A 19,914-nucleotide genomic window follows, 5' to 3' on the forward strand; every position below is an offset into this window, starting at 1 on the left:
GGGGGGGGGGACACAGAGAAACGGACTGTGGAAAAGACGAGTCAGTCAAAACTCAGATCCATAAGTGTGCTGAGCGCTCAGTCTGCAGAGCTCCGATCATCACGTGACACATTCATCGTCTGCTGTTAGTGTCTGTGTGTGTACGAGGAGTTTGTTTGTCTGATTAGAAAAATATTTTATGAACCACAGGACAGATTTGAATGAAACCTGAGCGTACATCTACAACTGATTAACCTTTACAGTCAACCAGATACAAGATGGCTGCTTCAACCTGCTAATATCCAAAGATGACTATATCTCAATATCTCATGACAGATTTTAATGAATTTCTCTGAACAGAATCATAGGATGTATATCTATAACCCATTAACTTCAGGGGCATCTTTGCCACAGCTACTCAATATTAGTCCGAAATGTTCAAATTTAAATTAGAGCAGCTCTATTTTTATTTAGATTCCTGTATCTACTGAATATTTTGGGGGATCTTCAAGGTTTACAAAAACTCAAACTCACAACAAAGTTGATTTTTACAGAATTATGAAGGAAAATGTGTGGAATTATTCCCTAAATAAAAAAACAAGCACCTGTTTCAAAATAATCCTTGCACTCAGGTAGATAAGGACCGTGCTGGAGAGCATGTTACTGATATTATTACCACCCTGCTGACACACATCGACACAGAGAGGAAAACGTTTCCAGAAAGAGAAACGGCTGACCGCAGCGTGTTGAAGACGATGCTTTTTCCACCTGTGTGTTGAAAACTGTGATATGAAGGAAAGGATTGGGATTGAAACAATGTAGGTCTGAGCAGAGAGCATGTTTTGCAAGCTTTGGGTTGAACTCTGACCCCTGGGATAATCCCTTTCACTGCCTCTGCTTCTAAATTAGCCGTGTGCTGTTCACTTATTGACCTCTAGGCTGACTGAATTATGAACTGGCGTTAGAGAATATTTCATGTTTTTGAGCTTCACGTTGAACAGGGAGAAAAGGGTAGGAACAATAAACTGCTCGTGCTTTTAGCTGTTGCATCAAATTATAGGAATAAAATCAGACATTTTTAACCAATTCCTGCTGAACAAAATGTTTTTGGATTTAAACTCAAATTAAAGCTCAGAGGCATCAAACCTCCACCTCTGATGCTCTCTCAATATCTGGCCGATTTGCAGCAGCGAGTAAAAACCAACAATCCTCGATGGTGCGGGGCCTTTTTTCTGACCCGTCTGCCCAGCCACACAAACGCACGCGGATCAAAGCAGTCATGATATTACGACGCCTATGTGGGGCCTCTTTCTAAAACCAACAGCAGCTCTTACAATGACCAGGGGTCTCCGTGGTCCTCCTCCTTTTGTAGGAGAGGGAGAAGAAGAAAAAACTAGAACTTTATTGGTCCTCTCATCTGTTGAACTCTTGAAAACGTCACTCAGCTTAAAAACACTTGACAAAGAAGGTTTTGTATTATTATTATTCCAACATAATAAAGCAAACACCTATAAGCACTTGAAACTGTCCTCTTTTTTAGACAACACTGTTTCAGGATGTTCTGATCCTTTGACCTGATCCGACCTGGGAGACGGCACATCACCACAAAGCCAAAATACAAACCTGAGGGAGAAACAATGACCTGAATTTGCAGCATGAGCTGGTTGTGTGAAGAACTTCATATTTTAATGACACGATCCGTAGGCAGAGACCAACAGGATGTCAACACCATGAGCTGAAATAATTGATTCTCCCTGATTTGACTGAGAGCAGGCGCCATGTTTTGTTACCTGTGATGACATTGATGTCGGGGTACATGCCTTCGCACAGCTCCACAGCATGGCTGTCTCTCTCAAACGCTTCACGTAGCTCCTTCTTTACCGCCGCAGAGCCGCACAGACGATAGAGACCCACCACCTGAAGTAAGTCAAGAAATGGGTGACAAACATTGTTTTACAAACCATTCATGAAGTCCAATACAGCGCTGGAAAGAAGACAAAGCACTTTCACAGAGACCAAATGTTGTTGGTTTTAAAATAACTGGGATTAGATAAATAAAACTAATCTCTCACATATTTTAGGTATCTAAGACAGTCTGCTTTTGTCCTTCAAGACAACATAAGCAGCGTTACGTTACCCAACCTTTAATTTGTCTTTCTATAATTTAACTTTCCTCTAAAACTCATAAAATATGAAGTGTTCACTGTAACCTGTACAGCATTAAGAAAAGGTTAAAGGTTTCTAACATCAGAAGATAAATTCTTCTCTGTAGTCATACTCCGTCTGTTTGCAACCAGGAAGGCAAACTTCTTAATAAGGAATAAGAAAGATGAAGTCCTCCAAGCTGACGTTTGGAGGAGAACATAGAATCCCTCAGCTTTTGGTCAATCTGCATTTTCATTTAGAGAAACCAAGGAGTGGAACACCCTCCCAGATGAGTTAAAAAAAATGATGATTGCATTATTTTTCTCCCCGAGAGGCCAGAGCTGTCAGCATTCATGAACATGGTCAGCATGGGATCATAAGGCCTGCTTGGTCTGGAGTTTGTATTTCTGTCTCCTATTCTATCAAATGAAACATTTGGAATTTGAAATTTCCATTATTACAATCCAATTTATGCTCAGTATGATTGTTTGGGATTTATTTGTTTTTCTTTGTTTTATATTCTGTATAAATGTCTTCACCTGTCATTAGACTGCAGGAATTTAGTCATTGGTCCAAACCTGGCATAATGGAATATATTGCTTTTGTGCATGGTACCAAACAAACAAAAGCTAAAAAATGAATTAATATTATAAGCACTCAGAGAGCCAACCCTCTGCCTAATCCATCGGGTCAATCAAAAACTGTAGGAGTCGGATCGTGATCCTGATCCCCACCAAATTTAATAATTTCTTCTTTCATGAAAAGTTCATCAAAATCTGTTCACTACTTTTTGAATAATGTTGTGCACAGAGAAAAGATACACATTTCCTTGGCGGAGGTCAACTATCGTATTTTAATCTGCGTGATGAAAGCTTCAGAGCCAATTCACCTGAAAATGAACATATCGGACTCTGCTGAAGCTAAGCAGCAGAGCTCAGAGTTTTCCTCTGAAAAGGTGGCCCACAGTGAGTAATCTGACTCAGTATTCTGAGTTACACAGTAACGTCCTTTTAAAGTGTGTTAGTATTAACTTACATCGGGCCCCACGAGCAGAACCAGGCTGATTAAACTGTACCGAGACCGAGGAGGGTTAAAACTTCTACTGTTAAAAACCTGAAAAGTGAACAAAATGAAACGCTTGCAGAGTTCAGAGAAAAGTGTCACATCTTTTTTGATTGAGTGGATAAACACTGAGATCCTCTAAAGACCCGAGTGACAACCGCGCGTTAAAAATGAAAGCAATAAAGCCTTTTTGTTTCTTTACCTAAGCCTCCTGAGTGACCTAAAGGAACTCCAGACATCTGATAGCTGAAACCTGGCACCGCAGCTCTGCTTGTTATGTTGGGATTAGACCGGGCTGCAGACATACCATAATTTCTCCTACATGTGTCTGTCTGGTATGTGGCATCGCACACCAACTGGTGTGGTTGCCAGAGTAACGCGTTAAGTCAGTGGGCTGTGAATGGTGGGTCAGGTCCGGTTCCACATAAACACACACACAAATCTGCGGCCCTTCCGGCTCCAGCGCTGTCTGAACCTCACACGACAGGGGAGAGGAGGACAGATTAGGGATTTGTCTTTGTGTGTGCAAGTAAACAAATGTCACCGGACACAATGAACAACAAGTCCATTCAGAAAAAAATAAAATAGTCTCTCTTTGAGTGCAGGCAGGAAACAGCTGTTAGCAAAAAGAGGGTTGCACTTCTGCACCACGACCGGCAGCAGCCAGGATCTATTTGTGGAGTAAAGAAGGCACAATGACCTCCAAACAAAACGAGCCGGCCAGAAAAGTGGATGTCAGTGATGTGATGTGTTCCCTGCTCTGGGATCAGCTGGGAGGCTTCAAAGAAACAAGAGAGCTGAAAATCTGGCCTCATTAATGCCACTGAGTGTTTGACCACGTTTGGAAATAAATAAATTCTCATTTTGATGGTAAAATGTAAAAAACTTCTGATCATCTGGGAAAATTAAAGAATATAAACATTTTACAGATATGAGGAGTTTCAAACTTAAAGCAGATTTGTAAATTGTTTTTGTTCATAAATTTAAACTGAAACGTAACAAGTTCTCCATTAATCAATGAATATGAACCAGGAAATATAAAAAGAAAAATGTGATGAAGTAGGGGTCCGTTGATATCCAGAAATTAGAAATAGAAAATCATATATGCTTTTAAAATAATAGCATCATTAGCCTTAAATCCTGCACAAACAGAGGTCATGAATAAAACTAATTATAATAATATATATGTGTAGATTAGGCTTTTTGTTAAACTGCTTATTTTGTATAATTAACTCAAAGCACTCAGAGAGCGCAAACCACCCAGACCATAGGGTCTTTAAAACATTGTAGAAACCGGATCGTGATCCTGATCATCACCAAAATTCAATCCTTTGTTCTTTGTGACAACTTCAACGTTTCCTGAAAAGTTCATCAAAATCTGGTCCTTACTTTTTGAGTAATCTTGTGCAAAAGCAAACGATAACAAAAACATTTTCCTCCTTGACAGAGGTCATCTAGCATCAGGCGGGTCTTGAGTGCCTGCAACTTTTATTTGTGGGTCAAAAGCTGAAAAGTTTGGGAATCACTGATCTAAACTATTCAGTAAATTGCAAACAAGGTGGCCTTCAGTGCTGCTGCGGTGAGGTCAACTTCTCTATAAAACAATTGTCTTGGGCATCGTAACTTTTAATGAAGACAATGTGTTTTTCTTTCTCTTTCAGTGAATGTTTACATAAAAGTGATTCAATTAGTGTAGAAGGAGGATCATATTTCTTCTTACATCAGAACCTCTCTCAAATTTTTGTCAAAAAAACAAAAAAAGCAACATTTCTTCCTATTAACTGGAAACAGTGATTGAGTCAACACTGCAGAGCTGTTGTCAGGCTGTGACTCTCTAATGCTCACACCATGTTTATTACTGTACGAAATGATTACATTTTATTTCTCAGCAGTCTTGATGAGGATTCAGCCACCTGCTTCTAAAATAAATAGTAGCAAAGAGTGACTCAAAGCCAAACCACCGAATCTTCATGTCTTTTAACAATACTTTAAGGCTGGATTCATAATTTTATACTACACTTCTGAGAGGCTGGGTTAAGTGTCTTTTAGTGACTTTTACCCAGAAAATAAGTCTCAAATGGATTAATAAGGATTTTTGTAAGAAAAGACCAACTCATACCTTATCTGCCTCCATCTTCTGAACATGTAGCACCACTTATAAAAGACCACTTAGTAAAAGAAGAAGAAGAAAAAGCAAAGTCAGCTCTTTCTGCACAAGTTTAGCTGTTTTCAGTGTGTCCCAGAATCTAAGTCCACCCTGTTTCAGTCATGTATGACATGTATGTAGGTGACTGGGATTGCTTCTTTTAAAAAAATAAAAAATAAAAATCTAGATTTTGAGTGCTCGCATCCATACACAAGTCTTTGACTCAGACTTCATCGGCAGTCTTTTCAAAACAGCCTCACTCATTCAGCATCTTAAAGGCTTAAAAAGGCCCTGAGGACATGCAGTTCACAGAGACTTTGAGAGAGAGAAAGTCTGCATAAAAGATGGGCACAAGCATTCGTGAATTCACAAAGCTGCACGTCTAACTGGGAAGGCTTTGATGGCACAACCTTCAAAAATCCTCTGGAATGTGGCGTCGACCCCATCCTAACCCCGACTGCCTGCAACACAGGGAAGCTCTTAAACTTGATCTGAGACAGATAACAAAGTCTACTCTGCATCTCTATAGAAGAAACGCTGGGAGGGACAGGACATGTCAGCCTGGGTGATCCACAGACCCATAAGAATCTCAGCAGAGGGAGACAATGTAAATAAAACTACAGAAAGCTGAGACAACAAATTTGAAAAGTTTTGGCTTAGTGGCAATTAAAGCTAGAAAGGTGAGATTAGCCGTAAGAGCAATTTGACCCTGAAATTACAGGCGAGGTGCCAAACATTCCTCCAGCTCTGCAGTGCAGTCCTTCAACAGATACTCATGTTTAACAGTGATGTAATTCACCTCATTGTCAAACTAAGTGCCTCCTGTTCCCACAATACAGCCAAGCACCAACTTTTTAGTTCATGCTGCACACGAAGGCTGCACAATCCATCAATAAATGAGTGCAATATCAAAAAGGACTGCTTGGACTGCAAGAAATCCCTGGCCATCATATTTCAAGTATTCATGCTTTGCTTGCTGATAATATATTTGGTCAATCCTTGATGCCCACCCCTGGTTTATATGATAGTGATGAGAGAAGAGAAAGTGAGGAAAATGTGGGTTTATTGCCGTCGATACTGTCATTACGCTTTCAAACAAACAGATTAAGTTTTTGATCCATTTTGAAAACTGTGTTTCTGTGAGGATGAGGCCTCAGCTGAGCTGAAAACCAGGTAAAACAGGAGATGTGCTGAGTTCTCTAATACGCCACATCTGCAAATGTATTTTATTTCCAGCAGCAAAATGCTTCCCTTCCTGTTTGTATGCTGCAGAAATTAAACCTTGCAAACAAACTTTAATATGAGGAGGTGTTTTAAACACATAAACATCTACAAAATGTAAACTATCTTCTGCCAAAACAAAAGTAGTCAAAAGTGATGACACTGAAACAATCTTTAAATTAAAACTTAAGTTGACATTAAAGCTCAAAATGACTTCCAGTCATCACTTAAATCCCCTGAGTTGTTCATTGTAGGTTTAAATCTAACAATGTTACAATTAGGAATAACATATAAGAAGGAAATTTATATTTTTTACAAAAAATGAAACGAAGAATGTGAAGTCCTTTAGTTTTAAACTCATGAACTAAGCTGGAAGTTACAGACGGCACACTGGGCTGTAGGCCTTTCTGACTACAACGAGACAATAAGACATTCCTGGGGGTTAAACATCCAACTTTAATGACAAGTTATTGCATCAGAAAAAGGACAAAACCTGACAATAAATGTTAGTTTATTTCCTTTCTCTCCCACTATAACTATTTCTTAAAACCCAAATAAACTTGAAAGAAACCACAGCTAAGGTTGCTGTAATTATTTCTGGTATTTCTCTTCGGTCTGATTTGACTGACAGGCTCTTTGCAGATGCCTAATGTTTACCTACTGGCCCCAGGCACCCGCAGCTTATAGCACTTCCCCCTTAATACCTCCACCCCAGAAGTAATCAGTCAAGAACAGTTCTCAGACACTTTTACAGCTGCTGTCTCAGTTCTCATTAGGAGAAATGCCGCAGCCTCTTACTCCTCTGTCAGTACTGCGCTGCTGGGCTTCAAAAGAAAGAGGCAGAATAGGAGACGATCACATGACACTCCCCCATCATCTCCACTACATCAGTCTCTTAATTCTTGAGTCTTTCTCCCCTCTGAATAGGCGAGCCGGTCGCCCCGGGAAGGCAGAAGCTCCGGCATTCTGATGTGTGCTACGTCTCTATTCTTTCAGCATCGTTACTGGCTGCAGGGCGAGCACACAGTGCTGAAAGGATGCTGAGGATGTGGGATTATTTCTCCAGCTATTATTCCACTGTCATGCAAAAAGCACATTCTCCAATTGTATCTTTCCAGCCTGCTTTTAAAATGAAACCCAATCTGTTTTCATTTGAGGTGCACAAGTTGTCATATGGCTATAACCATCCTGGGCTTTAGGAACCAGACGAGATGTGACTGAGATAATGAGACATTTATGACATTGTTGTAAATGTGTTAGGAGTGTCACTCAAATTTGAAGTCAGAATGTATTTTAAATTTTAAGATATAGAAATATGTAATCCTCTAGAACAGGGGTGTCCAATCCTGGTCCTCAGGGCCACCATCCTGCATGTTTCACTTGTTTCTCTGCTCCAACACCTGATTTAAATCAATGGGTGATAAACAGGCTTCTGCAGAACGTGAAGAGGTGATTTAACCTCTGAATCAGGTGTGTTAAATTAGTTTCAAAAGGACCAATAGTGCAATAAATAGAAATAAATCCAGCTGCTGATTTTTTTTTTAAGCTGAGGAACTTAGATCCCAAACTGTTTTTTTATAAATTACAAATAGTTACTTAATTACCCAACACAATAAAAAACTGAAAAAGAAAAATGGCAGACACTCACCTGGCAGCCTCTCTTCTCGATCTCATTGATGCAGCTGCTTATGATCAGCGGCACCATCAGCCCCGTGTTCTCCCTCTCCACCACCCGCCACGCCTCCACGCCAAACACCTGCGGCTCTCGGTCTCTGTCTGGCCCGCCGTCCAGCGAGTTCTGCCACTGCTCCATCAGGTTCAGCTTCACATAGATCAGTCCCCGGGGCTCCAGTTTCACAGCCAGCTGGTGGGTACGTGTCACCCTGAAGAGCGTGGGCAGCACCACCGTGCCGTGGCAGCAGACGCGGTTGCGTTTGGGAGTGGGCTCCCAGCTGAACACCACCAGCTTCAGGTGCTGGGCGTTCTCCAGCTCGATATTGAAGGTGTGGTCCATATCCAGGAAGGAGGTTCGGCAGGTGAGGAGAGCCGTGCGTGCTTTGTTAACAGAGTCGACCTGGATAGCACAGTAGACATCTCGAGAGTCAACACGGGGAGGTTTGAGGTCCTCAGCACCATAAAAATGGAGACTCATCAGTCCAGAGATGTACTGGCTGCACTTGGGCTGCTCTGTGAAGCTGTAATGACGGAAAGCATCAATGTCCAGCTCTGTGCCGTTCAGTCTGGAGGTTCCACCTCCATCAGTTTCTTTTCCTTTCCCACCTTTACCCTCTGCAGAGCCGTGCTTTCCAGATTTAGCCAGCAGCTCTGGAGAGTCACCATCACTGAGGTAGCCACCCTTACTAGCGGACTTTGAGCTGCCGTTACTTTTCTTCTTACTGAAGCTGTGCTGTGTGGACACGCTGCTGTCCAGGTGGTAGCGCGAGATCACATTCCGACCTGCCGGACCGCCCCCAGATGAGACTAAAGTCTGAGTGACAACCTCAGACCCACTCCCATTGGCCCGAGGAGAATGGGCCCTTGGCTCCAGCTGACTGCTTCCGTTGCTGCTTTGGGTCCCTTTCACGCTGAGCTTTCGGCTAATCTTCATGGAGATCTTTCTGACAGTACGTGGGGACTTGATCTTGTCTGGGAAGGACCAGTTGATGGAGCTGCTCTTCTTGGTAGGGTTCGGGCTTGATGGAGGGGAGAAGCCAACGGCACTCGGCAGGTCAAGACCATCTAGAAAATAAATAACAGGGCAAGAGGAAAACTTCATTAAAGGAAAAGTTTAACACAACTTGATACAATTTTGATCTCTGATACACTGGAAATATTTAAACACTTTCTTACCACACTGTCAGGCATAAAATATTTTTTAGAAAACATATGAGTATGAACAAATGGGTACATGGCTCATTTTGATCGCTAGTTGCATTAAACTATCCACCTTTCTCCTGTGATTACAAGTAACTGCTTAGATATCCAGAGAAGACAGACAGAAAAAAAGTACTAAAACCATAGCAAAGCAAAGCAACAACCACAATTTACAGCCTCTCAGGAAAGCGGTACACCTTCATGCCACATCATCAAATGATTAGGTTTACATGCAACCCAGTAATCCAGTGGCAAATGCAATCTGTGGGCAATGGTTCCTATAAACACTTCAGCTCTATATAAGGCCTTTACAGCCTCTCTATGTAAACACAGACAGTCTTTAAGAAAACTTACAGTTTAAAGGAAAGAGGACTTTTAGTGTGCCCTTGTTTCTTAAAGTGCAGTGTGTGTTAAAGTGAAATATCATTATCTGCAGGACCAGTAAAGACATGAAACACTTCAGGATTCAGCTAATGTTACTCAGTCATTATTGGAGTTGAAAAACATCCATCTGGTGTGGATCTTGTAGGAAGCTCATGCTTCACTAGATGTCTTCATAAGCTTGAAACTTCAGCTATGGTTTCATGAAGAAGCGAGACCCATTGTTCAGCCTCCAGGACTCAAAGTGAGGATTTTATCATAAAGCTCTGCAACAATTAAGTTCTCAACAGATTTTATTAAATCATTTTGCCCTCATTCTCTGCCAGTGAGCTGATACTTAAGTTTAGAGGTTTTAATAGCCATCGTATTTGTCTCATTTGTTGCAGTAACGTAAAAACTAATAAGAAAAAAAGAAGAGGTGAACAATAGACAACAGCTATTTGTTAAGCTTTAGCGTTGCCCATTACCTGGTATATCTTGGTACATTTTTATTTATATATTTTTTTCCTGCAGGAAAGCAACACAACCAGCAACATCAATAAAATTACCAAGAATACTGTACTCATGCACTCATGCGACTGCCACCAAGTGGAGGCAACACGAACAAAGACTAGTGTTCACATCCTAAGGTTTAGGACTGATGAGTTATTCAAGGAGAATGTATTATTTGGGCAGACTTCTGTTGATTTTGGATTTTTTGCATCAACTGCCAATGTATTAACTGGCTAATCTCTAAGAATTCAATAAAAAAATTGTGATTACATCAGAGAGAGAAAAGTACACAGGAAAATATAACGCAGAAATGGAGCCAGACCCTGCCAACATTACCAGCTCTATTTTCAGAGGAGACCTGCTGTGCTTTTCTGGGGTGAGGGCCTGGAGAGTGAATAGACGGAGGTGCAACAGGATGAAGGGAGGGGGTATGATGGGGAGCAGGAGTGGGGCAGGGAGTAACCCAGCAGAGGAGGGACAAAGGCGCCCCTTGTCCGTGCTCTCAGAGGTCTGGACAGTCGACTGGAAGGCTGGCAAGCCGGCTGGTAAATGTACAAATGGACACGGCTGTTCTCTCACATTCCTCATCAGACCTCTTTAGCTGGGCTGAGTGGTCTTCCCTGTCATGGCTTCCTGCCAGTAATAAACACAGAGGAGCTCTAAGAAGGCAGAATTTGGGTGGAGGTTCCTGAAGGAATAAATTCACCAAACAACATCTGGGGAGGGGTTGGGTACACAGAGAGGTCTGATCGAGGCTGAAACCAGGTTAGTGGGAGTGAAATAAAAAAATAAAACATCTATTTTTAGCCTTTCTGACAAACTGAATTTAAGTTTCATTTGTTTAGAAAGAAGAAATGTAGAAAATTGGAAATCTTTGATGGGAATCTCTCTGTGAAAATGACCTTCATCCCACATTGACAACAGCAGGTAAGGTCAACAAATAAAAGAGTAACTGTTACTGCTTTGTATGTGTTAAGGCATATTCTTGTTTAGGTAATGCAATACAATGCAATGATAACTAAATCACCCCAAAATGTTATCCATTAAACTGGTATATTAGTTTGGCCAATACTAATATGTTTCAACCTTTTGGATTAACGTGAAACAGTAGCTTTAAGTTGCATATATTAAACTGAGCCTGTTTCATAAACATAAGCAAACCTGATGAAACCACAGCCGAGGTCTTTGACCCGAATTAAAGCTCAGTTATACTCCTGCTTTTGTCCCATTTATGGGATTTATTGAATTGAGGCAATGCCCACCAACCAGAGGCAGATCTGCCTGATAGTTAATGACTACTGCTTGTTAATGATTGTGGCTACACACACACACACACACATTCATACGAAAGCTGGGTCCTTTGTAGCCTTTGGCCTTGTGGCAGCAGCCAGCAGAGTAATGTGACGCCTCACGAGTTGAGGTTCAGAAGCGATGGTTTGACACTCAACCCTCCAAGGCAATGTTCTGGGGTCAAAAGGGCAAAAGGTCTGCATTCCACTGGGCGACACCTGAGCCTGGTATCTGTATCCAACCCCCAACACTTTACCATGCACATGCAGTCCCTATATTACTGTAACACAAAGAGAGAGTTCATGTAAATATGCATTTGTAAGGAGAAACACGCACACCGTCCCCCCTGACCCTGCTACCTCCTCAGGCACCCGGCCTCTGACAACTCCTAACAAAGGCCCGGAATTTATAGTGCTGGTTTTTCACAGCGCTGGCACCTTGCAGGTGCAGGATGAAGGCGTGCATGTGAGACACAAACTGATCCTCAAAAAATATTTGTCTGTATGATCCTCTGTTGTGTAACAAAATGCCTCTGTAGCTATGGCCAAACTGTAAATAATACTCCCATAATCTGAGCTGTTGTCCGATTAGGCAGATATTAGGCGCCTGGTCTGCAAGAATGTGACCATGTGTGTGTCTGGGTGTGTGTGAGAGAGAAAATAAGTTTGAGCAAACTCTGATAAGCCTTGAAGGGAGACAATAATCTGCTGTTCCTGACTGTCCCCGTAAAACACTTGTATTCACATGTATGTATGTGTTCCTTAAAAGTATGTTGTCCAAATGTGTGTTCAGTGACAAAACAAAAGAGCCAGGGCGTGCTGACAAATAAGGGGAAAGCAAATAAAGTCTGAATGGCATGACTGGGACACAGCTTAGAGATGTTTCCTCTCCTCCCGGCTCTAAATATTTCAGTGCTGGAAGGCCCTTTAGGGGTTGCAGGAGTCTGAACGTTTCATTACAATGGTTACAAAACCAATGCTAATATATCCAAGCATGCAGCACAACATGGCGGCCTGCCAAAGTGCTCCTCTCATAGCCTAACTCGCCTACTACTGCAGGAATTTCTGCTCTACTGCAGCTAAACTGCTAATTGTGGTCAGCCTGCATCTACACTGGGTCGGCTGTACTGCCACAATCCAAGCAGCTTTGCTATGTGATAATAAACAATTTCAATACAGTCATAAACTGGAGACATGCCCACATTAAATTACTTCCTTACTGCAATAAATGAATGTTGCTCAATCAACAGAAAAAGTCAGTGAAGAATGTTCGCGCCATTTTTTACAACCAAATAATAGTGCTAAAGCAACAATTTAAAATTAGATATGAATAACATTGGTAGATATCAATCATTTATAACAGTAAAAAAGGTATTGATAAGTCATTTACAAGCAAAAAGGAACAGACTACACAGCCACTTTGCTAGAATTGATTTTCTAATCTCCACTAGAACACAAGTTTTAAGAAATAATTGCAGTGTGTAGAGTGATCTGTGTAAAGGTCCCAGGGGGAAAGAGTCCATTTATTACTCAATAAATTAATATTCTTACTATTTTTTGGCTAAGTAGATTCCTTGTGGATTGAAAAGAGCTACAAGTATCTCAGTTGTAGTCAAATAAAAAGATGAACGAATTATCCAACTGCTAAAGAGCTTCAGCACTTTCTCTATCCCCTTTAGCAGGGAAACACTGCACAAACTTCATGCATGAGACAGTTACCAATTAATCTATAGCAGTTCCTAACCCATCAAAGCAGAGACTGGTACATGTTTCTACATCAGGTCAGGTGATGAAATGAAGAACAGGCCAGGAAGAAAATGCTGTGAGACAACTATGTGACCTGAACTTCACTTCCAACACTGAGCCGAGGAATCTGCGCTGGTTTTGAAGTGCCTCTTTCACAGTACTGTTGCTGGAAGTTGTTGACTTCCTCCTGAACCACCAGCCGAGATTAGGTTTCAGTTTTGAACTCTGAAGTTTGAACTCTCTGTAACTTTATGAACCCAGACCAGTTCTAAAACGCTACAGCCAGTGTGACCAAAACAAGCCCCAGAAATAGTTCTGATCCCATTTTGAGTGCTGGCCAAGTCAGATTCCCCAAACAGACTCTAAAGAGAACAAGAGACTAGGACACTCTGCTGAGTTCACCACCCCCGAAGTCCATCAATCATTATCGTCCATACAAACAAAGCATTCAGATGGACAAAAAGTCAGTCAATAGGCAGAACACATGGAGTCTGTAGTGTATCCGGTGAGGGAAAAGGAAGCAGTCAACCAGACAGAAAGTCATCTACATCTCCACTGCTTCATTAATTCAGCAGGTGCTCCTACTCATGTGCAATAAATGAGAGGTCTGTCATATAGTTAGTCCTCCAGATAAAGATGAATCTTTGAGGTCATTTTCAGTGTGTTGCTTGCAGGTAAGTGAAAGGGACAACACAAAAATATCCACAACAAATACCTCACAAATGATGTTTTAAAAATGTTCTGTGGCTTCACACACAACCTTATATGATCCTGTAGTCAAGGGAAGGGACCCTGAGGTGTATTGACAGCCCATAGCAGGCTGCTGTCCTTTTCACTCCCCCCCATCACTCCCCACCGGTTAAAAGAGGAGGAGTGTCGCTCTGCAGTCAATGCAAACTCTGTTAACAGCGACCGCAATGCCCACAGTAAACTGTGAAGGTAGAGACTGAAGGGACACACTGGAGCAAAGTGAACCCCAGTCCCTGCTGTATCCACAACATCCAAGCAACCAGTAATGAGTGCTGATGAGGCTAATCTGCACATGTTGCTCTTTTTTGTTGCAGTGAAGTGTGACATGGCGTCACCAAACCCACCAGAATCAATTGCAAAGTCAACATACAAGCAGGCTGTTCCGGAGCAGGAGGGGGTAGAAAGAATAATAACCCTGTTGCCCTGGACTCATTTCCCAGCTACACTATCGCAAACTGGCTACTAATGGCTCGTCGAAAACAGAATGTGGTTATAAGACATATACAAGAAATTAGTCAAAATGTTACAGAAATATAAACAAAAGTGTTTTATTCAGGATAAATAAAAAAGAGCTTCCACTCTGTTGAGTCTCCTGAACAAACCACTCTAACTTCCTTTTATTTAGCATAAAAGGTGCCAATGATACCTGCTAAAGAAGTCTGCCTTCACCGTGGAACTACAATTAGCAGGAAATAACATTTAATTAGGTCTGTGTTGCATGATTAGTGCTGCACACTGTGCCCCATGATTAGCGTCCTTTCTGAGCTGCTACACTGAGATTTATTTGGGACTAGTTTAATCCTAATCCCTTACGGAACGTCTCCCAAGTTTATTTGAGTCACACGTGATGTCAGGGAGGCTCAAAAGTTTGAAGCCAGTCTGCGAGGATAAAAGAGTTTACCAGCCACCAATCAAAAGGCACGCTCACATCAACTGGATTAATTCAGCAGACTCAAAACAATGCTAAATGGCATGTGATGCTTTCAAAAAATCTGCAGTTTCAAGAAGTTTTATGTCTCTGTGACTCTGGTTTTGAATCTCAGAGGCCGGATCCTTTGTGGGGAAAAGCAATTACTGAGTTCATTTCAAGCCTTCTTGTGTGCTGTAAAACTGTTGCTGTGAACATAATAGCTCAAGTATTAGCCAGACTATTCAGGCTGGCTTTGTGTTCATACAACTGCAATGGCTGTTGCATGCCACAGAAAAGTGTTGTAATTATAGGCTCAGTTCAAGATGTGCCAAATGGTTCAAACTACCATGTTGCCACATCACAGAGAACAAAAAGTCGGAAGTTGGAAAAAAAAACAAAACCCAAGCTTACTGAGAGACAGGGAGCTGTGTGCTGGCTGTCATCATTCTGTCGTCACTATCAGACCCACACGGAAATAAGAAGTGCAGAAAGTAAGGAGGGAGCGCTGTCTTCTGAAATCTATAGGTTATAAATCTTTTCATGACAACAACTAATTTACAAAAACCACACTTATTTCAGTGATCTCAGTCTCAAGTAAATTGATATTTTTTTGGTTCTCAGGAATGTCAGTTCTGAATTCCTCCTATCTAATGTCTCTCTGGGTTTAACTAATGAGGGACACTAATATGAGAAGATATGATTAGACAGACAAGACTCATGTCTGCTCCAATTAAAATGAACACAATTAGAATAAAAATGACTGGTTTCTGTAATGTTCCTTTTATAACATTAAGAAGTTGACTAACACCTTCTTATTGGTCTCTGTAAACACAATTATCTTGTCTAGAATTTAGGATCCCAATAGGAAGTCCTTGGGGTTTTATCTTAAACTACATAATTATATATGTTAGATTTGTGTCAGAAGTGCTAAAAAAAAGTCTGTTGATTGGAAACATCATCAGCAGTGGCTATAATCAGTGCTCAAGGTATGCTCAACCACAAAAATGTGCTAAGAGTGAGAGACGGAAATAAAAAGAGGTAGCCCCAAGAAAAGTCATTGACAGAATTGCCAGAAAGCAATTTTTTTTTCTTTTTACCTGTTGGTTTGCTCAAGGAGAGCCCCCCCTCCTCTTGAGGTTTGCATGTGAGCATCTGTCTGTGCAGATGTGGAGCCTCTGCAGAATGTGCAGCGTCTCCTGAACCACCGCTGAGGCTGTCCACATGCCCCTCCGGCCCGCTGGAACCCTCCAGGGTCCTGCTGCCCTGAGCCAAATCCAGTCCCCTGCTGGGCCTCCTCTGGGGCTCCGTTCGAGGCGGGACGAGTAGCCGAACAGAGGCTTGGTGAGACATCCTTGGTTCATCGTCCTCTGGGATTGGATTGTACCAAATCTCTCCCTCGTCATCTGCATCATTCTCCTCAGCTGGGTCCACCATCCGAGGGTGAGGAGACACCTTAGCCGGACCAACAGTTACCTAAAACAAGACAAAAACTCATTGAAACCCATGGTTATCACTGTGTTATCTTTCATATCATCCTCGGACGAAGAAGCTGACCTGTGGGAGCTGCAGGCGGACTGGCCGAGGCGGCGCTCCCCCTGCATGTCTCAGGTGGTCCGGGGAAGGACTGGGGGGAGGCGGCAGCTGATGGAGAACATGGCTGCCTTCCTCCTCAGCTCCTAGCACCTCCTGCAGCTCATCCTTGATGAACTGACCCCTTCCCTGGGAGCTCTGCTGCAGCCAGTTGCGCTTCTTGGAGACGGTGATGGTGGTGAGCTGTGGCCTCCATGACGGAGGCTCATTGGTCGATCTGCTCACCTCGCGGTCATTAGCACACGGGGCTTGAAAATTCTCAATGAAAGCTGAGGGAGTGGTGGAAAGAAAAGGAAACCGTGAGAGTTACAGCATCATGCCAGGAGATAATAAAACAATTTGGTTGGGATAAAAAAGGCAACCAATCATCATCATGATGATTATAATTTCAGTAATTATTGATGTGAACCTGAATTACAGAAATGAGTGCTTAATCTCAGAGTACTCAAGTCATGACAAGTTGAAGAAAACATCTGTATCAAGAATCCACAAATGAGGAAATAACTTTCCAATTTTATACTTTTACACTTCCAGGTCCATATCTCTCTCTCTCTCTCTCTCTCTCTCTCTTCAGAGTTTTAAAGTCACCAAATCAGACTTCTCATCATTGTCCTTTTTAATTTAGGTGTTTTATGACTTTTGGATGAATCATCGTAATCTAATTAATCCCCTTCAGCACTTTTACCTTTGTTACTTCAAAGTCATCCCATTTTGATTCAGCTTCAGGAACATGTGCACTCTGAATCCAAAGGGGAAACTAAGGGATTTTTGTGCATCTGCCATCACAAAAGGGACACAAAACCGCTGACATATATAAAGCAGAGAAAGACAGAGACTGATGATAAGTGCAGCCAGTGGCAATTTATGTACTTTTTTGTCATTTTGGGAAAAAAAAGAATAATGCAGTAATAGAAATGATGACTTTCAGGAGCACTCAATGTCCCAAGAAAAAAAAAAAATGTTTCTGTGAGGATTCAAGTGTGTCAGAGTTTTCCAATCAGATCCCTAAAAGCCACAAGGGTTCATAGCAGATGCAGGCTAATAAAAAACCAGCCATGTTTATGTGAGTGACAGAGAAAGCGCAGAGCTGAGGGAGGGCAGGGTCCTGCTCTAACTTGTAGAGCAAGCTCATATAAAAGACTGTTTTGATCCTCTCCAGCTCTCAGACAAGCCCCTCCACATGCTTAAATGCCAACTTCTCTGCTCAGGAAAATTGTTTTTATATATATATATATACCAGGCTATACACCAAATTACAGACCTGGGGTATTTTCACTTTGCTCCACTCAGCCTTTGACACAGTAGGTCCAGTGTTTGCATGTGTGACTGAGCCATAAAACAAAATAAATAGGGAAGAGTTTTGTTGACAGAAGAGAATTTATGAATAAATTACAGAATTTAGAGCTCATGTTGTTTCTTTCTGTTTTTTATTTTATTTTATTTTGATATTTTTATAGACTAAAGCTTGAAAGTGGCACAGTGTTTACTAGATTAATCAGATAACTTATCTAACATTTTTTTTTACGACAGCTCTATCCCACAATAAGATGTGGGATTTTAATGATTTTATTTTCTTTTAGAGATGTCAATCTCTTGCACAGCTGCTGGTTGAACAAGATGCTCATTATTATGCTGTATAAATCAGCTTTCAGCTACAGAAAGAGGAATCCCAATCTTAAAAGTTAAAAACAACCACAACCTCTCTGACATCTGTTTCATTTCAATCGGAACATAACCACAACACTGACAGGATGTTTTAACGTATTTCTTCTTTTCTGCTCTGTTTAGTTTACAGAGGGTTTCCATTCAGAACCATATCTGAAATGTTCATGTACCTGAGCAGCTACGTGGTTGTATTATGGCGGATTAGAGGCATCTGAGGATTTAGAGTTTGGTATTTTTGTCATGTTTAAAATGGAGAAATGAGTCCCCTGAGTTACTGCGTGGGCCTGAGCTGCCAAGATCTGCTCATCTGCTGTGGTTTGGTTTTATCTCTTCTGCCCTGACTGTGTTTTATAATCCTTTCAACACTGGCAACAAGTAGTATTTTTACTTACAGCTGAAAAGATATGAGGATAGAACCTACAGAAGGACAGAAAATGGATAATTACTGTCAAGTTGTCCAATTTCTTGAGAAGAGGATGTTTAGAATTGCAGACATTTTAGCTTACAATTGTTAATTTGCTGTTTTTATCTGATAAACTGAAACTTGGAGCACATTTGAGGAGTTTGAGGACCAAAGCTTCTCCAGAAACGCTGACCCTGCTGACAAAGAGGCAGGGTTGTTGTACGGAGCTGTTATCAACATGCCGGCTTCTCGAAGGGGTCTTTCATAAGTGAACAAGGAAGCATGTTCCGACACGAACAGCATTCCAGATCACAGCTCCAGATTTATTGCCTCACTGCTGTCTCCTTCCACCGTCACACTCCTTCACAGGAGCAGCAGACCTCAGGCTGGCCTTAATCAGCCATTTTTAGCCTTTTTTACAACTGTTAAATAGGAGCCTTTAGAAGAGCAAGTCAGTGTTTTCGTCAGCTGATTTTGGCTGAAGACTTTTGCACAGCAGAGTATTCAGCTTTATGAAAAGCAGATAATGGAATCTTAAATTCCTGGACAACTTCCCTTAAAAAGTTGAAGAAAGAAACTTTGGCAAATAACAATATGAGTTTTAAGCTGCAGCTGAAAAACGAACTTTAAGTTATATTTTCTTCAAGGTAAAAAAATTATCAACAAAAGCAGAAAATGTAAGAGATTAATATATTTCTGTGAATAACAAGCATGTAAGTTGAGGATGTAAAAAGAACTTGCTACATAATTGAATACTCTTTTGTTGTTGTTTTTTTTCAGGAAAATATAAGATAAACGTGAGCAAATTCTATCTTCTCAAAAAAGGGAATGATCCAAAGACCCTCTAACAAGGTTTATGTCATATAACTATTTCGTTTATTGAACCGACACTTGGCAGGATAATAGCAACAATTCATTAAAACAAAGCCAAGAAGCTCATAAGTGACAAAGACAGAAAGTGATAAAAGTTTCTTAAATTTACAAAGGGAAAATACAGGAAAACAAATCAATAATACTACAAAAAAAAATTACAATCAGTTTCTTCATGTAGGCCATCTTTCTCTGCTTTAATTATTCAGTGTGCTCTCAGCCTAAATGCTCTTTGACTGTAAGCTGAAAAATGTTTCGCCCCTATTGTAGCTCTGTTTGGATTTAAACATGAGCACAGAAAAGCCACACCTCTGACCTTAAAGGTAACAGATGGCCACAGCACATAATGCAGGGCTGCACCTCTTTGTGAGAAAATTAAGAAACAAAAGAG

The 19,914-nt window shown here is 41.3% G+C and overlaps 1 protein-coding gene across 1 annotated transcript in view; it reads right to left on the reverse strand.

The window, feature by feature from the left end:
* The window catches only part of syde2 (synapse defective 1, Rho GTPase, homolog 2 (C. elegans)), a 38,647-nt gene that overhangs the window by 12,973 nt on the left and 5,760 nt on the right, over positions 1-19,914 (reverse strand). The window contains exons 2-5 of the mRNA XM_017420561.2: positions 16,550-16,854; positions 16,093-16,468; positions 8,202-9,292; positions 1,770-1,896 (exon numbers count right to left, since the gene is read on the reverse strand). Coding sequence (XP_017276050.1) covers positions 1,770-1,896; positions 8,202-9,292; positions 16,093-16,468; positions 16,550-16,854 — 1,899 coding nt within the window. The remainder of the gene's footprint in view (positions 1-1,769; positions 1,897-8,201; positions 9,293-16,092; positions 16,469-16,549; positions 16,855-19,914) is intronic.

Source organism: Kryptolebias marmoratus, linkage group LG24, assembly GCF_001649575.2.
Source record: "Kryptolebias marmoratus isolate JLee-2015 linkage group LG24, ASM164957v2, whole genome shotgun sequence".
Classification (NCBI taxonomy): domain Eukaryota; kingdom Metazoa; phylum Chordata; class Actinopteri; order Cyprinodontiformes; family Rivulidae; genus Kryptolebias; species Kryptolebias marmoratus.